This window comes from Tamandua tetradactyla, chromosome 14 (assembly GCF_023851605.1).
Source record: "Tamandua tetradactyla isolate mTamTet1 chromosome 14, mTamTet1.pri, whole genome shotgun sequence".
NCBI classification, from domain to species: domain Eukaryota; kingdom Metazoa; phylum Chordata; class Mammalia; order Pilosa; family Myrmecophagidae; genus Tamandua; species Tamandua tetradactyla.
Genome location: NC_135340.1, coordinates 74,649,045 through 74,674,942, shown reverse-complemented (window position 1 = coordinate 74,674,942; position 25,898 = coordinate 74,649,045). Strand labels below are relative to the sequence as shown.

The window sequence follows — 25,898 nt, the reverse complement described above, 5'->3', positions numbered from 1 at the left end:
AAGTTATTTTCAAATAAGATAGATACATACCATATGTGTGCATCTATGTCATTTAGACAGGAAAAATGTCCTGGTGTATTTCTTGATCAGTTCCCTTATTTTTGGTGGACTTTTGGTAGTGCTGTGTTTCCGTCACATATTTCTCAGTAACACAGATATTGCACTTAACGTTATTCATCTTTTTTACTAACCTTAGTTGATTTTATTCTTCACCCCTGTTGTGTAATATTTTTTGTTTCCTAAAAGCAGGGTCAGAGCTTTTTCTTAGGGGCCTTTAGGTATGTGGAATAAGACTAGTGTAACCACTATTCTGAGGAACTTTAGGTTATGAAACCCTTCAGAATACATGCTGAATAATTAGGCTAAAAATCTGTAATTCTTCAGCAAAATAAAGCAAACTTAGCCAACTGTTTTGGTAGTTAGAAATAACATTTCAAATTGGCAGGAACTACTGAAGGATTTGGCTTTTTATATTTTAGTAGTTTTTAAATGTTACTCTTTTAAATAGCAAAGACATTGAAATTTTTTTCATGAATCTATTCATGTTGCATCTGTAAAGAATAATATGAAAGTGGTATGCTGTTGGCAATTAGCATTTTTAAATTTCATTTTTTCTGCTTTTAAGCAACAGTTAAGGTGTGATAAACTGAGGCACACCTTAAATTACTGAACTGAAAGAGTTTGGGAGAAAAAAACCTCGATAATTTTTGGACAACTTGATTTTCCCTGATGTCACTACCCTACCACCCACCTAAATTAAAATATTTTTCTTTCCATTCTAAATTGTGCAGATTAGAAATGTAATGATTAAAGCCAAATTCTTAATCACAATTAGTTAAATTCTTAGAGGGCAATATGCTGAACTTTTATTAAGTTTTACATTACTATCAATCAATAGTTTACTTGTTTTGGACCATATTACTTCCTGAGCTTTTGGCTTAGTTTTTTGTTTCATAGCTTTTCAGTTCCATTTGTATTTCTCTAGCATGTGTAACAATTGGTCATTCTTCTCTAATTGGCGCATTTATATGTTAACTTAAACTAGGAAGTCATTTAAAGTGATTTACTAGAAATATAATTGTTATTCAAATGTAATTTTGAACACATGGTAAAATATTTGAGTGTTGTTTTTATGGAATACGACCTTTTATGTAAATTGTGCTGCCAGATATATGTACCATTTAAAGTTTTGTTTACTATTAAATTTTGCTTTAAATATTCTTTGACTGCTATGCTGTGCTTGAAGACACTAATTCTCAGTGTAGCTCCAGGACCAGCAGCATTAACATCTCTTGAAAACTTGAGACATGCAAATTAATCAGGCCCTTTCCAGTTGTCTTGAACCAGAAATTCTGGGGTTGACATTCAGCAGTCTAGTTTGTCAAGTTCTCCAGGTGAATTTTGATGCAAATTTAAGTATGAGACCCTCTGAGCTAAGGCTTTGTATGTGGGAGCTTCACAATACCTTGACTTAATCAATTCTAGTCAGCTTTTATTTAAAAAGTCATAATTAAAGAACTAAAACATTCCTTTAGAATTGTCAGTTATTGATAATTGGCCATTATTGAGATTATAATGCATGCTACTTGGCTTATTCTTCAAGGTCTTTTATTTGGGAAAATGTTCTGTTTTGGTGTGATTATTTGAGTGATTTTTGCATTATTTGCTTGGTAGAGTAAAAAGATTTTCCATTTGAGAAAATCTTTGTTGTTTAAAACTAGCACATGCTTAATCTTAGATTAGATGATGTTATCAAATATATTAAAATCAATCACTGTTACTTTTGTGTGGGGGTTACTTGTTTGATTACCAGTAGTACAAGTACCATTTTAAAAGTGGCTGACCTCTAGGGTGTATGTGGCAAATATGAATTCTTTCTTTTGAGTTCATTTTTAACAGATTAAAAAGAATGAATAATTTGAAGCTGACTACTCTTGTGGTTATTCTTTTCACTTTTGAGATACTTAGGAAGCAAGTGGTTTTGTTGTTGTTTTGTTTATTGATATGCAGTCAAGCCCTTGAAAGTACATGTCTGGATTATGCTTGCTGATACTACTTTGAATAATATGTTCTAAGAGTACCTTGAATGAGTCACATAAAATAATCAGGCCAGTCTTTTTATTGGTGACTCTGATAGGAGTAAGATTTGAGTTATATAAACTAATTTTGACTACTGTCACTAAATATACCATTCTTGTCAACTAAATATATCATTTTTTGACCAGTTTTTACTTGTCAAAATATTGACAGCTTTGCCTATTTTTTGTCTAAAGTGGCATATGCTAGATGTACCGCATTTCTCTAAATGGACTCTATTTCGGATTGAACTATCCTACATATTCATTAGTGATAGGTATTCCTAATTAATGTTGAATTATCTATCGGTTTAACTTGACTGATTTTGTACTATTATTAAAGTCCAGTTTTATGTGAATTCATTTTACATTTGATTATTCTTTGAATTTCAGGATGGTGAGGAAGAAGAAAATGGGAAAGGTATGTTTGATGCCAAGTAGAGTTACAAAATTGCTGACATTTAGAAAAATAGTAAAGTATGTAAAAATAAAGTATTTCTTGTTTCATCTTATTTTGAAATAGGTTTATTTTCAAACTTAACAAGCTAGTGAATTAAGTTAGCATCTTGATTTTATTTTTCAATTAGTTTTAATTTTCTTTTGAACACTTAAGATATGTTCTAACCTGATAGTACATATCAGTTACTGTAGTGAATAATGCCATTTTTTAGTTAATCCAATTTTTTATTTAGTTTTTTAAATAATTTCTAGCATACGGTAAGTTGAGCACATGAAACTGGCACTGCAGTAACTCATACGTGCTTATTGGAGTCCTAGTTGTGTGACTGATAAAGAATTTTACAACCAGTTCTAAAAATGGTGGCTCACAAAGAAACTGACTTTTTGTTTGCTGCTTAGAGAAGCTTTCATGCCTAGAGCATCTTACAGTTTTAGTAGTTTAGGAGACCTATCCCATCCAATGCAATTATAGGGACAATAGAAGCATTACATGTGGGCAGTATGAGGTTATGGAAGCGTTCTTTAACAGAAGTTAAAGGATTGTACTTACTTTGGACTAGAAATGAAATGGAGCAGGGTTTTAAGCAAGCATAATAAAAAGCCCTAGAAGCAATGATGAACGAAGTAAAACTACTGACTGAAAATCTCACATGCCCGAAGCCTTTCTATTTTGGGGGAATAGAAGACATCTTTGCAAATGGTAATTGTGGGACTGACTGGACCGGATGAAGATTGGAAATAACCAATGTCCTGAACATTATGGAGCAGGCCATCATTGGAGCCTTCCATAGCAGTTTTCATACAATTCTGGACTACCCAAGAATTGAATAAGAAGAGTGAAAAAAGATGGGGCCCTGAAATACTTTGAAGACTGATTGATATCCTCAGACTGTGACCTTTCAAGAAGTCACCATGGGAGTTCTGAAGGTCACAAGGGTTAAATCCCAAGAGGTTTCGAACATTGAATAACAAACCTGCACATTGTCACTATCCCATGGAGGAAAAAATATTCCATTATACCATTAACTTATAACCAGAAATGAAGAGCTGGCATCCTCAGGATGGAACCATTATCTCACTATTGCTTGGTATTTGTATGTAGAGATCATTCTTTCCATGAAGAATAAGTGATCCTGGGTAGAGGATTGTTTATGTTAGTTAATACCCTTGTGTGTTTTTCCTAACCTTCCATCAGTGCTAATAACTGGCTTTGTATTTTCTAGGTCCTATTCTAGCTTATGAATATGAAATTGTTTAAACTTCTTGTTTTGCCATATTTATTCCTGTTAAATCCTCTTAGATATAGCAGGTTCTGGTGATGGTACACAAGAAGTATCTAAACCTCTTCCTTCAGAAGGGAACCTAGCTGAGGCTGATCACACAGCTAATGAAGAGATGGAAGCTAATGCGACTGTGAAAGAAGCTGAGGATGACAACATCTCGGTCACAATCCAGGCTGAAGATGCCATCACTCTGGATTTTGATGGTGATGACCTCCTAGAAACAGGTAAAAATGTGAAAATTACAGATTCTGAAGCAAGTAAGCCAAAAGATGGGCAGGACGCCATTGCACAGAGCCCGGAGAAGGAAATCAAGGATTATGAGATGAATGCGAACCATAAAGATGGTAAGAAGGAAGACTGCGTGAAGGGTGATCCTGTCGAGAAGGAAGCCAGAGAAAATTCTAAGAAAGCAGAATCTGGAGACAAAGAAAAGGATACTTTGAAGAAAGGGCCCTCGTCTACTGGGGCCTCTGGGCAAGCAAAGAGGTTTGTTTTTCTATGTCAGTTCTTTACGATACTGAATTCCAGCATTCAATAAGATCACTCTACCTTAAGGGGGTGGCTTCAAGACCATGTACCATATTTAGTGTCTTATGATCCTGCCTATAATATTTTTGACCGTCATAAGTTACTTAAAAAAAAAAATTCAAGATCTTCATAATATGCAGTGTGTCCTACTGATTGCATTGTCGAATTGTCAGCATATATTTGGTTTTTTTTTATTTTTTTTGGTTGTGGCTTTTGTTTTTTGTTTTTTGTTTTTTTTTTTCAAATTGACAATTTTTTTGTGTTTTATTTTTAAAAATCTTTGTGATGATGGTTAATGAACAACTATCAGTTCTAAGAACACAAAAATGAAGTCAAGTCCCAGTCCTGAAATCTGGAGAAGATGGCCATATATCCACTGAATAAAATTGTCAGAAAATCTAGATCTTCAGGCATCTTGGGGAAAATCAGTGCAAGAATCCTAAGGGAATCATTTGTTCAAATAACCTAATATAGGCCTTTGGAATTGTTAATTTGTATAGCTATCACTAGTTTGAAATATAGTCAATATCAAGCTGTTCGCTCTTTGTTTTTGTTTTTTTGTTTGTTGTTTGTTTTTTTTTTTTTTTTGCTTTTTGTTTTCAATTTTCTTCTGGTGATTTGCTTCTTTAGCTCTTCAAAGGAATCTAAAGAAAGCAAGACATCATCCAAAGATGACAAAGGTAATGGATTTTTTTTCTATTTATTCCAGTGGTAATATTGTGTATTTTCATTAAAAAATAGTAATTGCTTGGTGTTTCCTTTCACACAAGTCCTTAAAAATTTGGTTCACTGACTAAAACTTTGGATGGCTTATGTGTAAGCACAGAGTTAAATCACACAACAAATTGAAACATTTGTTATTCTTTAGTTTATAAACTAGTACAAAACGTATATGCCAGGGAACCCTTTTCTGTTGTGTTCTAAGCAACTGTATTGATAGTAATTCGATAAACACTTCATTTTCTTACATTATACTTTCAAAAGTATTTGTATCTTGAACTGTAGTAATTTGTAACCAGTACATATCACATATCTTCCCTATTCTGTCTGGTAGAAAAAGTGCAATAAATAATACTTGTATATATTTGCAGAAGTCTATATTTAAAAGAAAATCAGTCCTTGACATTTGGTTTTATTTTTTTTGTTCTTAAATTCAGGACATGTCTTTTAACATACCCAATATAGAGTATTTTGATTCTTCAGCATTTACTTCCTACATTGACTTATTTGGGTGGTTGGGAGTCTTATGTTGATAAGTAGTTTTATTTTAAACTATTGTAAGTTTAAAGATGCAATTTTTTATTGCTTTCAGTTATTAGCAAGTCTTTGGTTTCTCACGGGCATGAGTTGTAGGTTCACCTTACACACATGCTCTCTACTTGAATTTTCTTTTCTTTCCTCAGAAAGCATTTCAGCAGAAAAATCACACCATTAAGTGTACTGCAAAGTCCTGAAACACCTCTTGAGTACCTAAAAAGAATAGTTATGTATCCTCTATGGCTTATTAAATCTATTCTGTTTTTTTATTTATATATGTATGTATGTATATATATATATATATATATATTTTTTTTTTTTTTTTTTGCTTGGGCAGGCACTGGGAATTGAACCCAGGTCTCTGGCATGGCAGGCAAGAACTCTACCTGCTGAGCCACCGTGGCCTGCCCTGGTTATATATTTTTTAAAATATTAGTGCTTAATTAATTTAGTAATTCACAATTGATTAATTGCAATAGCCACATCCCTTACAGTTCAGATAAATGTTATCCATTTACCCAAACAATTTACAATATTTACAGTAGCCATCTTGGTTACATATTATTACCTTTTTCCTATAACTAATTTTTTTTTTCTGAAATTAGAAAAGTACCTGGTCCCAAAAGTTACTGGTAACAGAAAAAAGATATGCAAATTCTAGTTAACATTTCATAAGATACAACATATCCTTTGATAAATGCATTTAGGAATAGAAGAGCCTTGATATTTAATATTTGAGTCAGTAATACTCTTCTGCCTGTAAGTCTGCGTCAACAATAGTGTTTTAGCTGTTTGCACTTTGGCATATAATTTTTTAAAGCATCGAAAGTTCTACTCTTTTTGTTTTACACCTTGAAAAAAAATTACTTTTAATTACTAATATTACTACTTCTCTTTAAGTGGGTTAGAATTGTTTTCCAGGTAGAGGTAAATGAATCAAAATTCCCTTTATAATACCCCATTTGAAGAAAAACCCTCAAGGGTCACCGAGTAAGCCTGTTTTCTAAGAAATAGCATCAACATACTATGTGAAATGATTCGTATAATGATTTACCTATGAAGGATTTTGAGATCTCTGATCTTATGATTGCTTTGTATTGACTCCAGAGTTATCTAGCTGCATAGAATAGCCATTTTTTCTTACCCTTTCTATAGTAGAGAATGAAGATGAACTAGTAGGAAAGTCTTAGTTGTTAATGTTTAAATTCTTGAAAACAGTTTATCCCCCTCTGCCTTTTCCCCTTTTTCACTCCCAGTTTCTTTTGCGGCGGGGGGGCGGGTGTCTGAAGCTTATAAAAGGTGTAGATAGTTAAGCAGTTTTATTCAGTAGTAGATGTCTGCTCCCTGGTTGTTATGTTCATCACAGTGATAGAGTATAAATTACTAAACATAAACAACTAAAGTCCAAGTTAACAGATATTTAAACTTGTTTTCTCACAGTTGTATTATCTGTTTGATTTTAATAATGGCAAATTCATTGATTTTTGATATAGTAAGTTTGTACTATCAAATTAAATGAAAGGATTTTATAGTTCTAAATGTGGCCCTTATAATTTTGCAAAAAAAAAATCTGATTAAAGTTTTACAATATCTGATATTAAATCTATTCTAGGAAGTACAAGTAGTACTAGTGGTAGCAGTGGAAGCTCAACTAAAAATATCTGGGTTAGTGGACTTTCTTCTAATACCAAAGCTGCTGATTTGAAGAACCTCTTTGGCAAATATGGAAAGGTACATTCTTTTTACCTTTTTCTCTGTCTTTCAAGTATCTGCATTTGGAACATCGTCTAGTAATGATATTTCAAAGAAATTCAAAGCAGCATTATAAATATCTTCTACTTTCTTGTAGCTTAGATTTGTACAGACGTAATTATTGAGTTTTGTCATAATAGTGACTTTCATCAGTTAATATCAAAACAACCCTGGGGATCTTTATATTCCAAAGCTTGTGTTTTGAATCTGTTTAAAGAAAGGGCTGGGTTTTATTCATCACATCCATCACTATTTTTCCAGAAAGCCTGTAGCATGGGATTTATAAACACATTGCTAAGGTTGTTTTAATCATCTGGAAAATAAATATAGACTTTCACCAGACTTATACCAGAATTAAAAAGCAAACTGATACAGTGCCTGCCCTCAAAATTCTAGCTGAAATGGTGGAGGACTGATAAAAATATAGAACTGGTAAAAATATACTTAATCAGAAGTTGTGATAAATGCTATAACCTAAGAGACCTCCCCCCCCCCCCAAAAAAAGGCTTTACGATGGTTGGTTCATCAGGAAAAGTTTCTCTGGCATTTAAAGGGAGGAAACCTAAAGGAAAAAAAGAAACAAAGAATATTAAATTAATAGCTGTTGAATTAAACTTCATTAGATCTGTATCCCTTAAGGCATTTATTACATTCAACCTTACATTTTAGTTTTTAATATGTGTCAGATTCAATGTATTCCAGTGTATATTCTTTGAGGGCAAGAACACCTTACCTTCTATACCTTCATTGCACATGACAGGCTTTCATATATTTATTAAGTTAATGACCAAAGTAGGTAAATAACCACTAACAAATATTTTTAAATTTTTCATGTTGATATTAGGAGGTGTTTTTCCTCTCTCTCTCTCTCTCTCTTAGTTTCCTGAGCATTAATGAGGTTCTTATAGGTCTCAGATTCAGAATACAGAGTAAAGTCCGATGGTCAGTGGTGGTATATTTGTATATTCATTTGTTCTTTTTTCAACACTGTATTGTTAGAGTTGTCAAAACAGTATTTTAACATTTGTGTTTATTGTAAAGCTAGATAAAGATCCTATCTTATCCATTAGATAACAAGAACAAAACCTTGGGCTTAAAAATTAAATTGCTATCCATAGCAGCCTTTCTCAGAATGGAAATAAAAACTGATCATTTCCAGCCACACCATAAAACTTCCTAAATTTCCCTGTATACCTCTTCCTGGTATTATGTCTGTGTTCCTTCTTGTTCACCATGGATTGTTCTCTCTCATTTTTTATCTCACTCACCCATCCCTACTTTGTCTCTGGTAACTCTCCGCGTTGTAAAATTGAAATCATCACTTTTATATGGGTATAAATTTTAAAAGCATGTAGAAAAGATTTTGTATTACTGTCAAGTTTTAGAGTTATATCTTTTTTGGTATGCTGTATGGTGGGGATCACATTTCGTTCTTTTTCCATGTGACTATCCTGTTATTGCAGCACCACGTGTTGATTTTTTTTATTTTTTTATTTTTTTGGAAGTGCATGGGCTGGGAATCAAACCCGGGTTTCCCGCATAGCAGGCAAGAATTCTTCCATTGAACTACCTTTGCATCTGCCCCCCTCCCCCTGAGTTTTAGGGTATATTTTTAAGGTGGCTTTTTATACAGGGCTGGTTCTTCCTCACTTTTCAAACTTTCTTATAAAGTGACCTAATAAAGGAAAGTGTTATATCACTTATCTGTTAACTGTTAAGAAGTTTATCATTATTTTTTCAAGATTTGAGGTGGGTATTTGAAGGGGAAACCTTGGTCCACATCCATTCTTCTGAGAAATTCTTTTTTTTCATTTACTGTATTATTCCTTGAAGTGATTAATTGCATTTTGGGCTATTCCATGAGGAAAAAAAGAACAAAAAGTAGGAATTTCTTTCTTGCCCATATGTACTTTGTAAATATTAAGTGGAACAATTTGAAGTTTTAGTATATATTAGATTAATGACCTGGATTTTTGTGAAAAACCAGTGGGCAAGGAAGATGGTGATCACAAATGAGAAACACAGTTACATATATCCTAAATTTATGTATCCTAGATCCTTTCATTTGAATCATCTCAGTTCTAAAGTTTCATCTATTTAGAAATGTATGTGGTTGTAAAAGTATAATCTCATTTTCTAGGTTCTCAGTGCAAAGGTAGTTACAAATGCTCGAAGTCCTGGGGCAAAATGCTATGGCATTGTAACTATGTCTTCAAGTACAGAGGTGTCCAGATGTATCGCACACCTTCATCGCACTGAACTGCATGGACAGCTGATTTCTGTTGAAAAAGTAAGCTGGCCTAACTTTATAGAAGGTGGGGAGTAGAGTTAGAAATGATTTTTATTTTTCTGTTATAATATTTTTAGTTTGACCTATTGGATTTTCTGTTTTACACATTCCCTGCTATCGACATAGTTTTTATAATTATAAAAATGTAACTGTAAAATTTACAGATTTTTTTTTTCTGGCTTAAACCTTTCAGGTTAAAGGTGATCCTTCTAAGAAAGAACTGAAGAAAGAAAATGATGAGAAGGGTAGTTCAAGAAGTTCTGGAGACAAAAAAAATGCAGGCGATAGAAGTAGCAAGTAAGAACTTAATTTTCTTATTTTTTTTATTATTGTGAAAAATAAGATGTATACAAAAAAGCAATAAATTTCAAAGCACATCACAGATTTCAGAGTTTGGTATGGGTTACAATTCCACAATCTAGTTCCTCTAAGATAGTGGAGTCTAAAAGACATATCAATATAATGATTCAAAAATCATACTCGTTTGTTAAAAAGCCTACCTTCTCTGTATAACTCTACCATCACCTTTGATATATCTCCCACTCTTTAGGAGTATTTGGGCGATGCCCATTCTAACTTTTTCATATTGGAAGGGGCTGTCGATAATATAGGGTAGGGAGGTGAAACTATATGATGTTGTGGAGAGGCTGGGCCCTCTAGGTTTCAGGACTTACCTGGTTCAGGGACCCATTTGGAGGTTGTCAGTTTCTGGAAAGTTACCCTAGTGCATGGAACCTTTGTAAAATCTTATATTTTGCCCTAGATGTTCTTTAGAATTGGCTGGAATGGTTTTGGTTGGGATTTGGCAAGTTGTGATAATAGGTAGCAATGTCTTGTGTACGAGTGACCTAGAAGTTTTTTTTGATACATGTAATAGAGACTTTTTGGTACATTAATAAAAGTAATATTCATTTCATGTTTTCTTGTGTGGGGTGCTATGGTCAGGATGCAAGCTTCTGTCAAAAAAGAAGAAAAACGGTCATCTGAGAAAAAAGAAAGCAAGGATACTAAGAAAATAGAAGGTAAAGATGAGAAGAATGATAATGGATCAAGTGGCCAAACTTCAGAATCGATTAAAAAAAGTGAAGAAAAGAAACGAATAAGTATGCTATGTATCTTTCTTCTCAACCCCTTTCTAATGCATTCTCCTACATAATTTTTACAATGGAAGGGAAAACCTGAGATTACAATTCAGAATGAATATTTCAACTTCATTATTTGGTGTTGCTATGGTAGAAAAGGATGTCTAATAGGACTAAGTACTGTTTTCTTTTATATTCCTGGGAAGCAAATACGTTCTTCCAGCAGAGCTCCTTTACTTTGCCTTCAAATCTGCGCTAGTTTACTGTGGGGTCATTTATTTATAGCTGTATAATTAAGTTCTTTTGGTATCACTGAAAAGATTTGTTAGCAGATTGAAATATTTCAATTTCAATTTCTTTCTTTGTTTTTAAGTTCTTATAAAATGATTAACCAAGTTTCACTCATGTTTTGGTTTCTCGATATCTGGTTAACTAAGAATTCAACATTTTTACATTATATTTATTTTCTTTCTTAATGAAATATTTTTAGACATTTGCTTATCTAAAATTTTTTTCTCTTAGGTTCAAAGAGTCCAGGACATATGGTAATACTCGACCAAACTAAAGGAGATCATTGTAGGCCTTCAAGAAGAGGAAGACATGAGAAAGTAAGCTTAAGAGAAATATTGTATACTATTTCACTTCTTTCTAAGAGAGGATCATTCAGTATCTCTGTGACTATGTTCGCATACATCTCTCCTAGAAAATCGAAGACAAAAGGAAATGTTACTAGTCATTTTAGCTTTTTAAGTGACTGACTGACTTGAAAGATCCAAATTATAACTTACAGTCATCTTATAATTTTTTTTTATAGACTCATGGAAGGAGCAAAGAGAAGGAAAGAGCTAGCCTAGATAAAAAAAGAGACAAGGACTACAGAAGGAAAGAGATCTTGCCTTTTGAAAAGATGAAGGAACAAAGATTGAGAGAACATTTAGTTCGTTTTGAAAGGCTGCGACGAGCAATGGAGCTTCGGAGGTAGGAAAGGAGTCTGTTTTGTATCTGCCTTTATTTTTTTAACAATAGTTGCAAACCAGATTTCTGGAAACTATATTCCCACAGAAAACTGTTTGCTAGTTTTTGAAAGTGCATTAAAATCTAATGAGTTAAGTCTGCATAACGTTTTAGAAGTTTACAAAGTATTTTCCAACTATTACCTCTATCTCAACAATTTTGTAGCATACTTATACCTATTATATAATTGAAAAATAAATGGAGGACCAGAGAGGCTAAATGACTCTTCCAATGCCACATAGCTAATGAGTGGCAGAGTCGGGACTCAGACCCAAGTCTTCTGACTCCAAGTCCAATGCTCTTTCCTCTACTCCAAAGCTGCTGCCATAAAAATAGGCCTTTAAAGGAAAAATTGATTTTGAGTTGATAGTCTCATAGTACACTACAGTGTTCAGATACTATGTTGAAATTTTAATGTTTTATTAAATTTCATTCCCCTTTGGATTTAAGTAAAGGGAGTTTTGCCCTGTGGACCTTAACTATGTTCAGGCTCTGTCCTAAAAAAAAACATTCTCTTTAAAACAAACTCAAAACAAAACTTCATTTTTTTAATGGAGATATTTCAAGAGCTTAAGTGGCAGTTTACTTTCTGTATCAGTTTGTAGATGTGACTTAAACTGTCTTCATGAATGTGTTATAAGATATAAATTTCCAAATATTAACCTATCTTACATGTCCAGAGGTCACTTATGAGATTTCATCTATTCATGGTGCTGACAAGTGTTTGGAACTTCCAGAGATACTTTTAGTAACTTAGATAAAACTACAAATGCTTTGTACTTACTCAACAGAGATAGTCTTTGCATCACTTTGAATCCATTTCTTTTTATTTATGTGAAGTTCATTATATTTGACCTCCTGTTTATCTATTTGACAAAAAGTTGGAAGGAGAGTGGGAGTGGATCGGCTGCTTTTTACTATCCTGAAATGAGATTGATTCATAATTTAACCTATATAAATAATTTTCCCCAAAATCAACACATGCCTTTAATTCTAATGTAACAGAGAAAGGCAATTTATAAGAAAATATATATTCAATATATAAATACTTAGGCATAACTCTTTAGAAGCCTTAGTGTAGTAGTCAGGTGTTTACATCCATATTTAGACTTGAGAATATGACAGTTACAAATACAGATCGGTGTGTGGTGCTTTGTGAGTCAAATACCGGGAGTGGTATTGCCATTTTGACTTGATTTCTGAAATGGTGAACAACTCTTGGTGAAATTCTCAAGAAAATATAATTTCACCTCCACTTACAGGAAGTTGCATTAATGAAAAACTCAGTATAATGTTAAAACTATGCCAGAACCAAACCAACATAGCATTTATGAAAAATGGAGTTAAATTCTAGGTGCAAATTTTCTTCTTTCAGTGTATCTTTTAATAACATGATTGTCATTTCTGATATTTGAAAGGTGTATGGTTTGGGACAATTTTCTGTTGTGCAGGACTATCCTGACTATTCCGTGCATCATAAGGTATTTGAAATCCTTGGACCCCGTCCACTGAATGGAAGGAACAGCTCCATGATTATTGTGATTAAAATTGCCCCTCGCGTTTCCGTGGGTGCTACTATGGACTTGTTGAGAGTCGCTGGGTTGCTAGAGTAAGACATGCTGATAGACCAAAAAAGATGCTTTCTGCCTTCAATTATGTTAAAGACAGAAACACTATTAAAAGTCTGATGCAATAACTTAAATTCAGTTCTGCAAACATTAACTCCTAATGTTTATTAGGAAACAGAAAACCATGTTAACTGGTGCCATCTAGGGCCAGAGAGAACTCCAGAAAAGTCTTTAAGGGTACCATTTGGTTATACATAGCATTTGCTATAATTGATGTTCATAGTTATGATCCCAGTCATCAAAATAAGGTGTACCTTGTTCAAGTACGTAGAATATATCTTCCATCAACAATTGGTAGAAGTTATAATTTCGTAAATTCACATGTAAAGACTATCTCCTTTTAAAAGAATATTAGTTAATGGGCTGTTACCCTGGGATTGTTATTTAAAGAGGAATGTAAGGGGCAACCACTATGAAATTGGTCTGTCAATCTTATAAATAAGTGATAGTATTGGAATCTGTTTAAAGTTTGAGTTCTCTTTCCAGTTACATTTAAACTATTTAGATTGAGTTGAAGTTTAAAATTGCCAACCTCAAGGAAAAATTCAAATTCAAAAGCTATTCTTTTTCACACAGTGGTAGCATAATTTAAGTATTTCTAAATACTGGTTTTTGTTAGACGAAGAGAGTTTGCAGAAAGAGAGCGTCGAGAGCGAGAACGCCTTAGAATAATTCGTGAACGGGAAGAACGAGAACGCTTACAGAGAGAGAGAGAGCGCCTAGAAATTGAAAGGCAAAAACTAGAGAGAGAGAGAATGGAACGCGAACGCTTGGAAAGGGAACGCATTCGTATTGAACAGGTGCAGTCAGAAAATCTTTTCATCTTAAATAACTGACCTTTTTCAAACTCTGTGATATTTGCCCTGAAATTTGCTTTACTTGTTGTAAAGCTTCGATAGAATGAGTTCAGCTAATAAGCATTTATTAAGTGTCCCTGAAAGATAACAAGGAATTAGGTGCTAGATACAAATACATTTAGTAATGATTTTGTTCTAGCTAACTGGTAGTAACCCTAGCACAATATCATGGCAGCCTAATAGTCTGAGCATAGGACTGTGAGTACAGAGTAGCTGTAATCCAGGCTCTGTCACTAATCTGGATATTAGAAAAAAAAAAAATAATAAACTTTCCTTACGTTTTATAGTGGGGGTGATTCCCCAAGGCCGGAAGGAAATAATGCCTCTCTCTGCGGAATTGCAATACAGAGTTTCAAGGCACTTTGTCTCCATATAAGAACATTGCTAATTCCCTTTAGGCACTTTTGTAAAAGTTAGATGAGTAAACTGAAGACCACATTCCCAAATACTTAACCAGCTTTCACTACCCAGTACCTATTTTATTGTTGCAGAACAATAGCCATAGTCTAAATTGTGAAAATCAAATTCATTTATTTATTTGTCCCAGGTTTATATTTTGCCTGTTACTTGGCTATCGTGGCTTCTTAATGACAGGATTAAAACAAGGTGGCATATATACTTACCTTATGTTTTCATTTTGCATTGGATGGTGCTTCCTTCTGTGTTGTCTGAAGGAACGTCGTAAGGAAGCCGAACGTATTGCTCGAGAACGAGAAGAACTCAGACGGCAACAGCAGCAGCTTCGTTATGAACAAGAAAAAAGGAATTCTTTGAAACGGCCACGTGATGTAGATCATAGGTAGTTGCTTGCTTTCTTCCTTTAACAGTTACACTTGCTGTCTTACTCCCTTTAAGCTAAGGCTGCCTGGAGAGTTACAAAGTATAGGCTCCTGTCACTGGAATGAAAGGTCACAAGAAACAGGGTTGGGAAGAATTGTGGTCCTTGGGGTGGACCCAGTGCGTTGTCACACATCTAGAGAGAATCTGCTCCTTTCCCTTTTTCCTTCCTGTTGCCGTTTTTTTCCCCATTATGACTGAAAATGCATAGTCAAAGTAGATTTCAGTGACAGTTTTCAAACTTGGGTATGTTTTCAGAGTTTCTATAGATTAGTATAGATAGTACAAAAATGGAAGTCATAAACTTGGGAAAGCTAAATTATAGATTCTGTTGTGTTTTGCTTCCATGCTTTGTACTAGATTTTAAAAATAAATGTATTCATTTAATTTCTTTAATATAAATTCTATGAGATTTAGTTGATTGTTTTGAGAAATAGGTGGAATGAATAAATCCTCGTTGGGCTTACCTCTCCAAAGTTAAGTATAACTAAAAAGGTTGTGGACTACTGGTTAGAATTTTATATAAAATGGTATCACGTATTTTATGTTTTTTCCATTTAATAATTTAGAAACAGGCAATTTGTCAGCATTTCCTCTCCTGTTAAATTGTTCTAACACTATCTGGATTTATGTTAGTTAGCAATTCTTTGTACTCTTAACTGAATGGGTCATGTCTCCACAGTTTGTAACGTGGTATGTACGACTCCAAGTAAATGTTGTTTGATTATTGTAAAACTCATTTATATAAATGAGCAAATATTTCTCTTCAAGGCGAGATGACCCTTACTGGAACGAGAATAAAAAGTTGTCTCTAGATACAGATGCACGATTCAGCCATGGGTCTGACTACTCTCGCCAACAGAACAGATTTAATGACTTTGATCACCGAGAGAGGGGCAGGTTTCCTGAGAGTTCAGCAGTGCAGTCTTCATCTTTTGAAAGGTAGATAGATGTGTTGAAAATTGTTGTATTTATTTTTTGAGCCTTGCTAGTGATGATTTGGTTCTATGTTATAACCTTAAGAAGTACCGGTCAGACAGAATGTTCAGAGGAAATCTGTATGTTTGTTTTGTTTTTGTTAATGGGAATGTGATTTAGTATTTGAAATGAGCTATATAATAGGCAACCATAATGATGGGTAAGTAGGTTGACTTTACCTCGTTATCTTTAAAACTGATTTTAGCTTATCTTTAAGACTGAGTTGGAGTAGTGACAAAATATAGGCATGCTGTAGGTGTATACTTTTAGATTTGGATGTGCTGCACCATTCTTTGGTTGTTAGTGACTTGATTAATATAATTTCCCCCTGCATCCTATAAAACCAGTCTTAACCTTCATGTCCGACATGTTGTTCAATTTAAAAGAATATGATAATCAGAAATCAATAAAGGTTATAATCAATAATTGTCACTTTTATAGTGAGTTTGCTTTAAGTTAATTTTTAAGGAAGGCATTATCATTGTAGGTTATGCAATTGAAGTTAAGAAGAATAAAGGCAAAAAAAGTGCTTCTTTAGGACCTGTGTTCTTTATTTTGCCTAATCAATAGGCGGGAACGCTTTGTTGGTCAAAGTGAAGGGAAAAAGGCACGTCCTACAGCACGAAGAGAAGATGCAGGCTTTGAGAGGTATCCCAAAAACTTCAGTGATTCCAGAAGAAATGAGCCTCCACCACCAAGAAATGAACTTCGAGAAACAGATAGGCGAGAAGTACGTGGAGAACGAGATGAGAGGAGAACTGTGATCATTCATGACAGGCCTGATATTGCCCACCCTAGACATCCTCGAGAAGCAGGACCCAATCCACCTAGACCAACCACCTGGAAAAGTGAAGGAGGCATAGCCGCCGACAAACGGGAAACAAGGTATTTGTGTAGATTTCAGTTCCCAGCTAGAGGGATATAATGCATTTAGGTTTAAAACAAATGCAAAAAATTTCGATCATATATGTTTTTGTGTTTTGTTTAACAGAGTTGAAAGGCCAGAACGATCTGGCAGGGAAGTGTCAGGGCACAGTGTGAGAGGTGCCCCCCCTGGGAATCGCAGCAGTGCCGCAGGCTATGGAAACAGAGAGGGAGACAGAGGAGTGATCACAGACCGAGGAAGTGGAGCACAGGTAAGTGCTTATGAGTATTTGTCAAATCTTTAGAAATAAATGTAAATTACTTATGATATACGCTCTATATAGTATCATTCTGATGTGGTCTAGTTTAGTTAGAGTAAAATGACTTGGAGGCCAGTTTCTTGTAAAAAGATCTTTATATTTCTCATATTTTACTGTTAGTAATTGAACATCGGTAATCCAAAGCAGTAGGATAATACCCCTGAAAGATTTGCATTTTTATTCAGCTCTGTGCTGAAATTTGAGAATTGTTATATTTAATAGACAAGCTTCCCTAGGTTTCATTTTGATTTTTCTTTTTTTAAGAAATTCAGGATTTCAAACTGGATGGAAAATCTTTGATCTGTTTTTATATTTCCCTTTTTTAGCAATCTCTTTTCTCTCCCACTTCATTAACTAGCTTAAAGTATGGTTTTGAGGGCGGGCCGCGGTGGCTCAGCGGGCAAAGTGCTTGCCTGCTATGCCGGAGGACCTCGGTTCGATTCCCGGCCCCAGCCCATGTAACAAAAAACGGAAAAACAAAATACAATAAAACAAGAAAATGTTTAAAGATGTTTCCCTTTCTTCCTTCCTTCCTTCCTTCTATCCTTCCTTCCTTCTCTCTGTCTTTCCTTTAAAAAAAAAAAAAAAAAAGTATGGTTTTGAAATAGGACTTTGTCTTTTTTATTCTCTTATTTTTAAAGGAGGGGAATGGAATATTTTATATATTATAATTGCTTTTTAACTCTTGTGACGCTTTATTGACTTGAATATTTTGTAAGTCAACGAACCTAAGACATAGGAAACTAATCACATATCTTAGCAACTCAAGCCAAAAGTCTTTTATTAGCTCACCTGCCATGCTGGACACCCAAGTTTTATTCCCGGCCCATACACATCTTCCCAAAAACTTTTTATCTAATTTAAAAATACTCTGAATACAAAAAAGAGTCCTGAAGTTTGTGTGTGTGTCTGTTCTCTCACCTTTTATTTCATTCAGAGCATTTAGGAAACAGATTTGGTCCTGATGGCATTATAAGTGCTAATATTTCTTTTAAGTAGAAATGTCCATTAAATCAGTTCATTGAGCTGATAATCCTGAAGAAAACTTTATTTTTTTTAGCATTTTTCTGTGTTTTTTTGTTGTTTGTTTGTTTTTTCCATTTAATCCTGCCAACAAATCAAATATTAGTATAAGTACCATCCCCATTTTACAGATGAGGAAACTGAGGTTTAGAGAGTTTAAGTAATTTGCTCATGTGATGGAGTAGGATTTGAACCCTGACCCTCTGCAGCCTGGCTTTAGGCTCTAAGCCATGCCCCCCACTCTTGGCCAAGTGTGTAGAGCCAAATGCCTTGCATGATTCTTGTTTGTTTGCCTTAATACTTCCTGTCAGTGGGCCACTATCCATGAGTGAATTGGAACAGCAGTCTTCAGCCAGGGCTTTGTGTTCCAAACACAGGGTGCTGACCTTGGTTCCACTTATGGGAGAAAGTTTGGGCACATTGCTGACCAAAGACCTGTTGTTTAAAAACCAAAAAGTCAAAGTTTTAGTAGCTCCATTGGTGAGCCGTTTAAATAGGTATTCTGCAGTAATGGTAACTGAAAAACAAATTCTGAACAAAACTTTTAAGACTGAATGTATAATCCAGATATTCAGCCTTATTTAGAGTAAAACTGAAGAAAGTCTCATTGGTAGCTCCTTGCATTCGGATAGCAGTTCAGAAAAGGTTTCCTAAGCAGGCAGGCAATCCTGTGTCCTGTCCTCTCTTGAAAATTCTTATCGCTTTTGTAATATTAGTCAGTATTTATTTTGCCAGTCTTATATCTAAGCTTCTCTGTAGGGTACTTGCAGCTTTATTTTCTGTAGGCTGTGTGTCACAACTCTGGACTCTTTCCTTGGATCCTAAGTTCTATAATTTTTTGTTTCTGTGTGTTGACTAACCTGTTTTGCAGAGTTCTGAATGAGCCATAGTACTATCTAATACTGCGTAAAATAATTTGACAGCAGTTGTTTCTATGTGCTGTTTGCTTGTTGTCCTAATGGGTTGATCATATAGCTCACCTTGATTTCTCTTAAGATTTTAACTTCTGATTATGTTTCCTTATCTATATGTAGATCCAGGTATTTGAAATACTCAAGGGTCAAAAAGTACATGAGTGCTAGAAGGTTATAGAAATAGAAAGTACAGTGCTGTATCATTTCCCCTATACCCCACTGTGAAGCCTGAGTTGCTTTTTACTTTTTAAATACTTTTATTATTTTTACAAAATAGATGGGAACCCCTTTAATACGCTGTTGCATTGCTCATCCTCTGTTTAAGACATCTTATTAATTGGATTCTCTATATTAAAAGCACATTTGCAAAAAAAAAACTTGGCATAAGACTGAGAGTGTCATGACTTTTCTTTTAATATGGCATTCTTTAGCACTATCCTGAAGAACGACATGTGGTTGAACGCCATGGACGGGACACAAGTGGACCAAGAAAAGAGTGGCATCCACCTTCTCAGGGTCCTGGATATCACGATACAAGGCGAATGGGTGATGGCCGGGCGGGAGCAGGCATGATAACCCAGCATGCAAGGTAAGTAACCAGTCAGTTAACACTTTGGTGCCAATATACGACCAAATCTTTATCTTTTCCTGATACGGCATTATTGTTTCTGTGGGATTAGATTGCAACTAGCAACAGCCTTAGGTTTGCCCAAACATTTCCCTGTATATATATTTTTAAATTTATTTATTTATTAATTTAAAAAATTAACAATAAATGAACTAAAACATTGTGTGATCGTTCCGTTCTACATGTATAATCAGTAATTCACAATATCATCACTTAGTTGCATATTCATCATCTTAGAACATTTGCATCAATTCAGAAAAAGAAATAAAAAGACAACAGAAAAAGAAATAAAACAAAAACAGAAAAAAAAATTATACATACCACACCCCTTACCCCTCACTTTCATTTATCACTAGCATTTCAAACTAAATTTATTTTAACATTTGTTCCCCTTGTTATTTGTTCTTATTCCATATGTTCTACTCGTCTGTTGACAAGGTAGATAAAAGCAGCATCAGACACAAGGTTTTCACAGTCACACAGTCACATTGTGAAAGCTATATCATTATTCAGTCATCATCAAGAAACATGGCTACTGGAACACAGCTCTACATTTTCAGGCAGTTCCCTCCAGCCTCTCCATTACATCTCGAATAACAAGATGCTATCTGCTTAATGCGTAAGAATAACCTCCAGGATAACCTCTCATCTCTGTTTGGAATCTCTCAGCCATTGACACTTTGTCTCATTTCACTCTTTCCCCTTTTGGTCAAGGAGGTTTTCTCAATCCCTTGACGCTGAGTCTCAACCCATTGGGTTTTTCTCAATCCCTTGATGAAATATTTAGTATTTCAAATACTAAATCACATTCCCATTAATAAAAACAAAACAAACATACAGATTTCCTCTGAACATGAGGAAATCCCAGCTCATTCTAGGATTTCTGTCCCATATTGCCAGGAAGGTCCACATCCCTGGGAGTCATGTCCCACATAGACAGGGGGAGGGTGGTGAGCTAGCTTGTTGTGTTGGCTGGAGAGATAGGCCACATCTGAGCAACAAAAGAGGCTCTCTTGGGGGTGACTCTTAGGCCTAAATTTTAAGTAGACTTGACCTATCCTTTGTGGAGCTAAGTTTCATATGCACAAACCCCAAGACTGGGGGCTCGCCCTATAGCTTTGGTTGTCCACACTGCTTGTGAGAATATCAAGAATTCAACTTGGGGAAGTTGAATTTCTCCCCGTTCTCACCATTCCCCGAAGTGGGCTTTGCAAATACTTTTCCATTCACTGATCGAATCACTCTGGGATTCATCAGGGCATCACTCTGGACAAACCAACAAAATCTCATGTCCTACCTGAGATTCCAAGTACCTGTGGTGTTCAATCAAGCTATCTACATAAGTTATATTAGGAAATGCACTAGAGTCTCATACATAAGGTGAACATTTCCCTATATTAAACTCAAAATTTCCAGAAGATAATATGTAGGTCAGCTGATGTTAATTTGCTGGTTTGTGTTCCTCATTGTAAGTTAATTGATTGGTATTCTGGCATATAGATATAGATATGGGTTGAATATATGTGTGTTTTGGAATGCAGTAAATATTGAACATTATTAACCTCACATTAGAGCCATCTTCTTGTTTGCTACCCATCATTCCTAAAATTCTTAGAAAGGAAGAAGAATCTGAAAGAATGTTCAGTTTTCTCACTTTTCATGTAACTCTAGCAAAACTTTTGGGCATTTAATCCAGAGCCTGTTCATATACTAACAGGTAATTATCTTCTTGGAGGGTTTTATTTTCTCTCCACACCAACATGCATTTGGCCCTTTCAGCCAATCAGTCTTTGGCTTCTCTTGATATCCTTCTTCCCCATCCCCCTCTTAGGAGAGATACTGGCTTGGCTCAGTGATTCTTCTAATCACTTCTACCATCAAATTTAAATTAATGTTTATTATACTTGTGCCTGCATAGCCTTATCACTCATTCTGTCTTTGATTTTTAAAAGTCACAGCTGACTTTTTTCTTAAACATAGATTCCTTTATTTTCTTAGTGGTGAAGAGTGTTCTCACTGGCTTTTCCTGTTTTTGAAATATTCTTCTGTTTTCCAAGCCACCATAATTTCTTTCTACATTTTTTATTTTTTTGCAGACTCCTTCAAATGGTTAAACTTTAGGCACTGCTGTTTATTATTTACTCTATTGTCCATCTCCATATTAAATGCCTTTCTGGCTCCATAAATTCAAGGTCACAGGCAGACTCATTCCTCTTCTGTTTTAAGCTTTCATATTCCCTTTGTTGTGTCCAGTTTTTAAAAATGTATTAGTGCTGCCACCATTCTCACTCAGCCCGGGAAAGCCTGGGCCACATCTGGATCATCATCTTTCTTCATTCCTACATGAATTTCTAAGTGCAGTTCAGTTTTGTTAAACAGTTTTAATAGTTGTTTCTTCTTTCCTATTTCAGCTTCTATCTGGTCTTTCCAAAGTAGTCTATTTTCCTGTTCCACTATTCACACTATTTCTAAATTTACACATGGAATATTTATTTAATCATACTGTTTACTTTCTCCAAAACTGCAAGCAGTTTCTCCGGTTCCCAGGTTCAAATCCAAATTCCTCAATCCAGCATTCTGTCTTTTCATTAGTCTGGTTTTATTCTACATAAACCATTTCACTTTGAAGTTCTCTTGGGTGGGTCTGTTTTTTGCGTATCACTCACTAGTACCTACTGTATTCTGTTGTATCTAGAGATTCCATAATATTTCTTAAATGATTTCCTCTAGCTTATGTTCTCAGACTTTGATGCACATCAGAATCACCTAGAAGCCTTGTTAAATTAAAATACAAGATTGCTAAGGGGCCACCTTCAGGAGTTTCAGTTGGGAGCTGAGAATTTTCATTTCTAACAAGTTCCTGGTGATGCTGCTGATGATCTGGAGACCACACTTTAAGAACCACTGTCCATTCATGTGTGCACCATTAAGTGACTTTTTAAGAGGTAGGGGCTATGGAGCCAGGCTCCCTGAATTCTAATCTCCACTCCACCATTTCTTACCTCTGTGACCTTGGACAAATTACTAGGCATGCAGATCTCAGTTTCTTCATCAATAGAGTGGGATTAATAATAATATATACCTCACAGGACTATTGAAAGGAAGAAATGACTGAGTATACGTAAAGTACGAAAGCAATGTGTGGTAAATGGTAAGCACTGTATAGTCATTACTATAATTATTCGTTCTTTTGTTCTCTGACACTTTGAAAAAAAATCTTTTTCAGTAATGCATCCCCAATTAATAGAATTGTACAAATCGGTGGCAATTCCATGCCAAGAGGAAGTGGCTCCGGATTTAAGCCATTTAAGGGTGGACCTCCACGACGATTCTGAAAATGAGCTGCTCTCTGCCATGGTTTCAAGATAATTTATTGAAATCTCCTGTAAACTTTTACTTGACTACTTATGAAGAGGACCTCTCCGACTTGCCTTGAGAGTTCTGTCAGACTTTTCTTTTATTTTCTTTTTCTTTTTTAAAATTTAACATGATTGCTTTTCTCAATTTTGGAGAAGATGTTTAAATAGTTCTGTTGTAACTTTTAATAGTTTTGTCTATCCAACTTTTTTTCTTGCAGCATCAAGACACATTTGAAAAGATTGGGATTGAAACCATTTTGTTTAATGCTGTGTGAATATAAAGAGTAGTTTGCAGCTGTGTAGTAGTTGTTTAATTTGCAGCATTAGCTCTGTGATGTCAGGCTCTAGAATTACTTCTTGTCACCAAGCATTTTCAGCCTCCATGTTGAAGGCTGAATAAGCTTAAAAAGTCTGCTAATTTTTAGAAAATAAGATTGTTCCTTGCATTTCTGAGTATTATGTAACCTATTTTTGCAGAAGGTACTGTTACATTAAGTGCATCTGTGTATCCTGGTTTAAAAAATGTACTCTTTTTTGAAATAAACCTTCATATTCTGTATAGTTGCTAAAGTGTTGAGAACCTTTTTAATTATAAAATGAGAACTGATTCTCAGTTTAGTAGCGACGACACACTTGTTCAGGTTTGCATGTGATGGAACCAAATAGATTAATGAAACCTTGGCTATGAAGTTTGTCTCACTGAGGCCCTTAGACTGAGTTGTGCAGGTAAGTGCACTTTTAGATAATCTGCACTGTTCGATGGATAAATTCCATCTCTGGGAATTGTCTGAGTACTGATATTTTCCATGTTCCCAACTATGTTGAGAAGTGGAAAAACCAGGTTCTAGATTGGTGAATCAGTTGGGTTTTGTAAATACTTGTATGTGGGAAGGCATTGTTGTCTCTTTGTGAAAATAAAAATCCACACCTGGATGTGTATGTGTCTTTCTCTTTCCAGCTTTTTAGGTGCTAGTTCAGCCTTTTCTGGAGTTAAACTCAAATTAATTGATTAAGTTTAGAGCTATAAAAGCAGCCCTTCAGTTTTTCTACCAAGAAAATAATTTTTAGCTTTTTGACTCTTCCCCTCAGTACCTGCGCAGCATACTCTTGTGATGGGTTGGAGACTTAACCAACCACTAATCTTAAGGCTTATATTTAAGGCATCTTTTCTGGGAAAGTCCTTTGGGGAAATTTTTGACTACCGCCTCTTTCATGAAAGCTTGTATCCCTTCATCTAAATCAGTGATGAATAGTCTAGGTTCTTGGTAAATTCAGCAGCTAGTGTGTTCATAGGAAGTGGAAAGATGGGGATGGAGTTGCTTTGGGATTGCCCATATGTTGTGAGGAGATACTATTAAAACAAGTTCTTCCAAAAGTTTGTTGCTGGGTAGGTATGCTCATGCTTGTAAGAGGGCTCAGGCTTCTGAGTGCAGTGTGCAGACAGGGCATCTTGCCTTTGGGGCTTTGGAGGAACTGGCATTTTTGTCCTCTTTGGATTTCATAGCCTATGCCTTTCTCGGCCCTACAAATGTGAGTGGAGAGCATGGGGTGGGGATAGGGGTGAGAAATGAAGCTTTAGTCCTGCCTATTTATGACTTGGGGCCATTATGCCACTTCTTGCTTGTTTCTTCATTTTTAGAGTGAGACTGTACTTATCACAGGGAATTATCATACAATTGCTAACATATACCTAAGAACTTTCTATATGCTGAGCAATGAGCTGGGTGTTTTAAGTGCATTTGCTGACCTGATTCTCAGAGGAATCCTACAAAGTTTAGGCAAATTACTGTCCTAACCATTTTTCAGATAGTACCTGCTCTTAAAAAATCAGATGTTTGATTTGTTCCAGTCTTTCTGCATTTACACTAAAGGGTACAACAGTCTACAAGTAATGTAGGTGATATTTTTTCCTCAGGTGGCTATGGAATAGGTTAAGAAAATGTGACTGAACCACTTTCTAAAATTTTAGCATTGAAGTTGAGTGTAACCTTCAAAGTTCAGGGGCACCAACTAGCAGAGATCTGGCGAGATTCTGAAGTCAGAAACTAAATGTGCCAAAATAATTAAAGTGATAGTAATATTAATAATAATAGTAAAAGAAAAAATGAAAACTTAGACATTACATAGAAAAAACTTCCAAGCGCTTTAAAAACATGAAGAAAAATTAAAAGCCCTCTGCCTATATTTATATCCTTTGATAGACTGTTACTTAGTCCCTCCACACTGAACCCAGTCCCAACTTTCAGATCCTTACTGAAAAAAATAATTAACGTCACATTACTTTTGCATACTTAAAGAACTTCATCTAATCCAACTCCTTAGCTGAAGCATGAGTCTTCTACACCCCCAACAGATGCTTAACTACGTTCCTCTCAGTCACCCCAAGTAATACCCTGGAAAACTAGTTAATCCCCTCAAATATCTAGTCACTATTTAAGTCAATGAAGCTGCCATAGATGAAATGAACTCTTTTATACGTTCCTTAAAATGCTTTGGTCAATAAATACTGCTTATCTTTACCTGAGACAGATTGGTTTCTGAAGTTCAAGGTAAGCTTCCCTTTTTCTCAGTTACAACATTCCAGCTAGTCATAATGAGGAGGTTTCATGCAATTAATTACTCTTCACTTATATATTCTATACCAAATCACCTTATACCTACACAGCTACATCTCCTATATTTTTCTGAGAAAGACAAATTCATGTCGACCCATCTTCCTTAGAGGAAATCAAAAGTCTTTAGTGTGTCCT

General features: G+C 35.0%; 1 protein-coding gene across 6 annotated transcripts in view; it reads left to right on the top strand.

Moving 5' to 3' along the window:
* The window catches only part of SLTM (SAFB like transcription modulator), a 64,357-nt gene that overhangs the window by 28,313 nt on the left and 10,146 nt on the right, over positions 1 to 25,898 (top strand). For 2 of the 6 annotated variants that reach the window (XM_077128042.1, XM_077128038.1), the window contains 16 exons: positions 2,469 to 2,496; positions 3,889 to 4,303; positions 4,976 to 5,025; positions 7,215 to 7,333; positions 9,495 to 9,644; positions 9,838 to 9,941; positions 10,590 to 10,747; positions 11,249 to 11,334; positions 11,541 to 11,704; positions 13,988 to 14,168; positions 14,900 to 15,024; positions 15,834 to 16,004; positions 16,611 to 16,925; positions 17,032 to 17,176; positions 19,593 to 19,750; positions 23,016 to 23,705. In XM_077128042.1, coding sequence (XP_076984157.1) covers positions 2,469 to 2,496; positions 3,889 to 4,303; positions 4,976 to 5,025; positions 7,215 to 7,333; positions 9,495 to 9,644; positions 9,838 to 9,941; positions 10,590 to 10,747; positions 11,249 to 11,334; positions 11,541 to 11,704; positions 13,988 to 14,168; positions 14,900 to 15,024; positions 15,834 to 16,004; positions 16,611 to 16,925; positions 17,032 to 17,176; positions 19,593 to 19,750; positions 23,016 to 23,124 — 2,478 coding nt within the window. In that variant the 3' untranslated portion in view covers positions 23,125 to 23,705. Of the gene's footprint in view, positions 1 to 2,468; positions 2,497 to 3,834; positions 4,304 to 4,975; positions 5,026 to 7,214; positions 7,334 to 9,494; positions 9,645 to 9,837; positions 9,942 to 10,589; positions 10,748 to 11,248; positions 11,335 to 11,540; positions 11,705 to 13,987; positions 14,169 to 14,899; positions 15,025 to 15,833; positions 16,005 to 16,610; positions 16,926 to 17,031; positions 17,177 to 19,592; positions 19,751 to 23,015; positions 23,706 to 25,898 lie in introns of those variants that run through there. The other 4 variants (XM_077128041.1, XM_077128037.1, XM_077128039.1 and 1 more) reach the window with 3 other exon arrangements.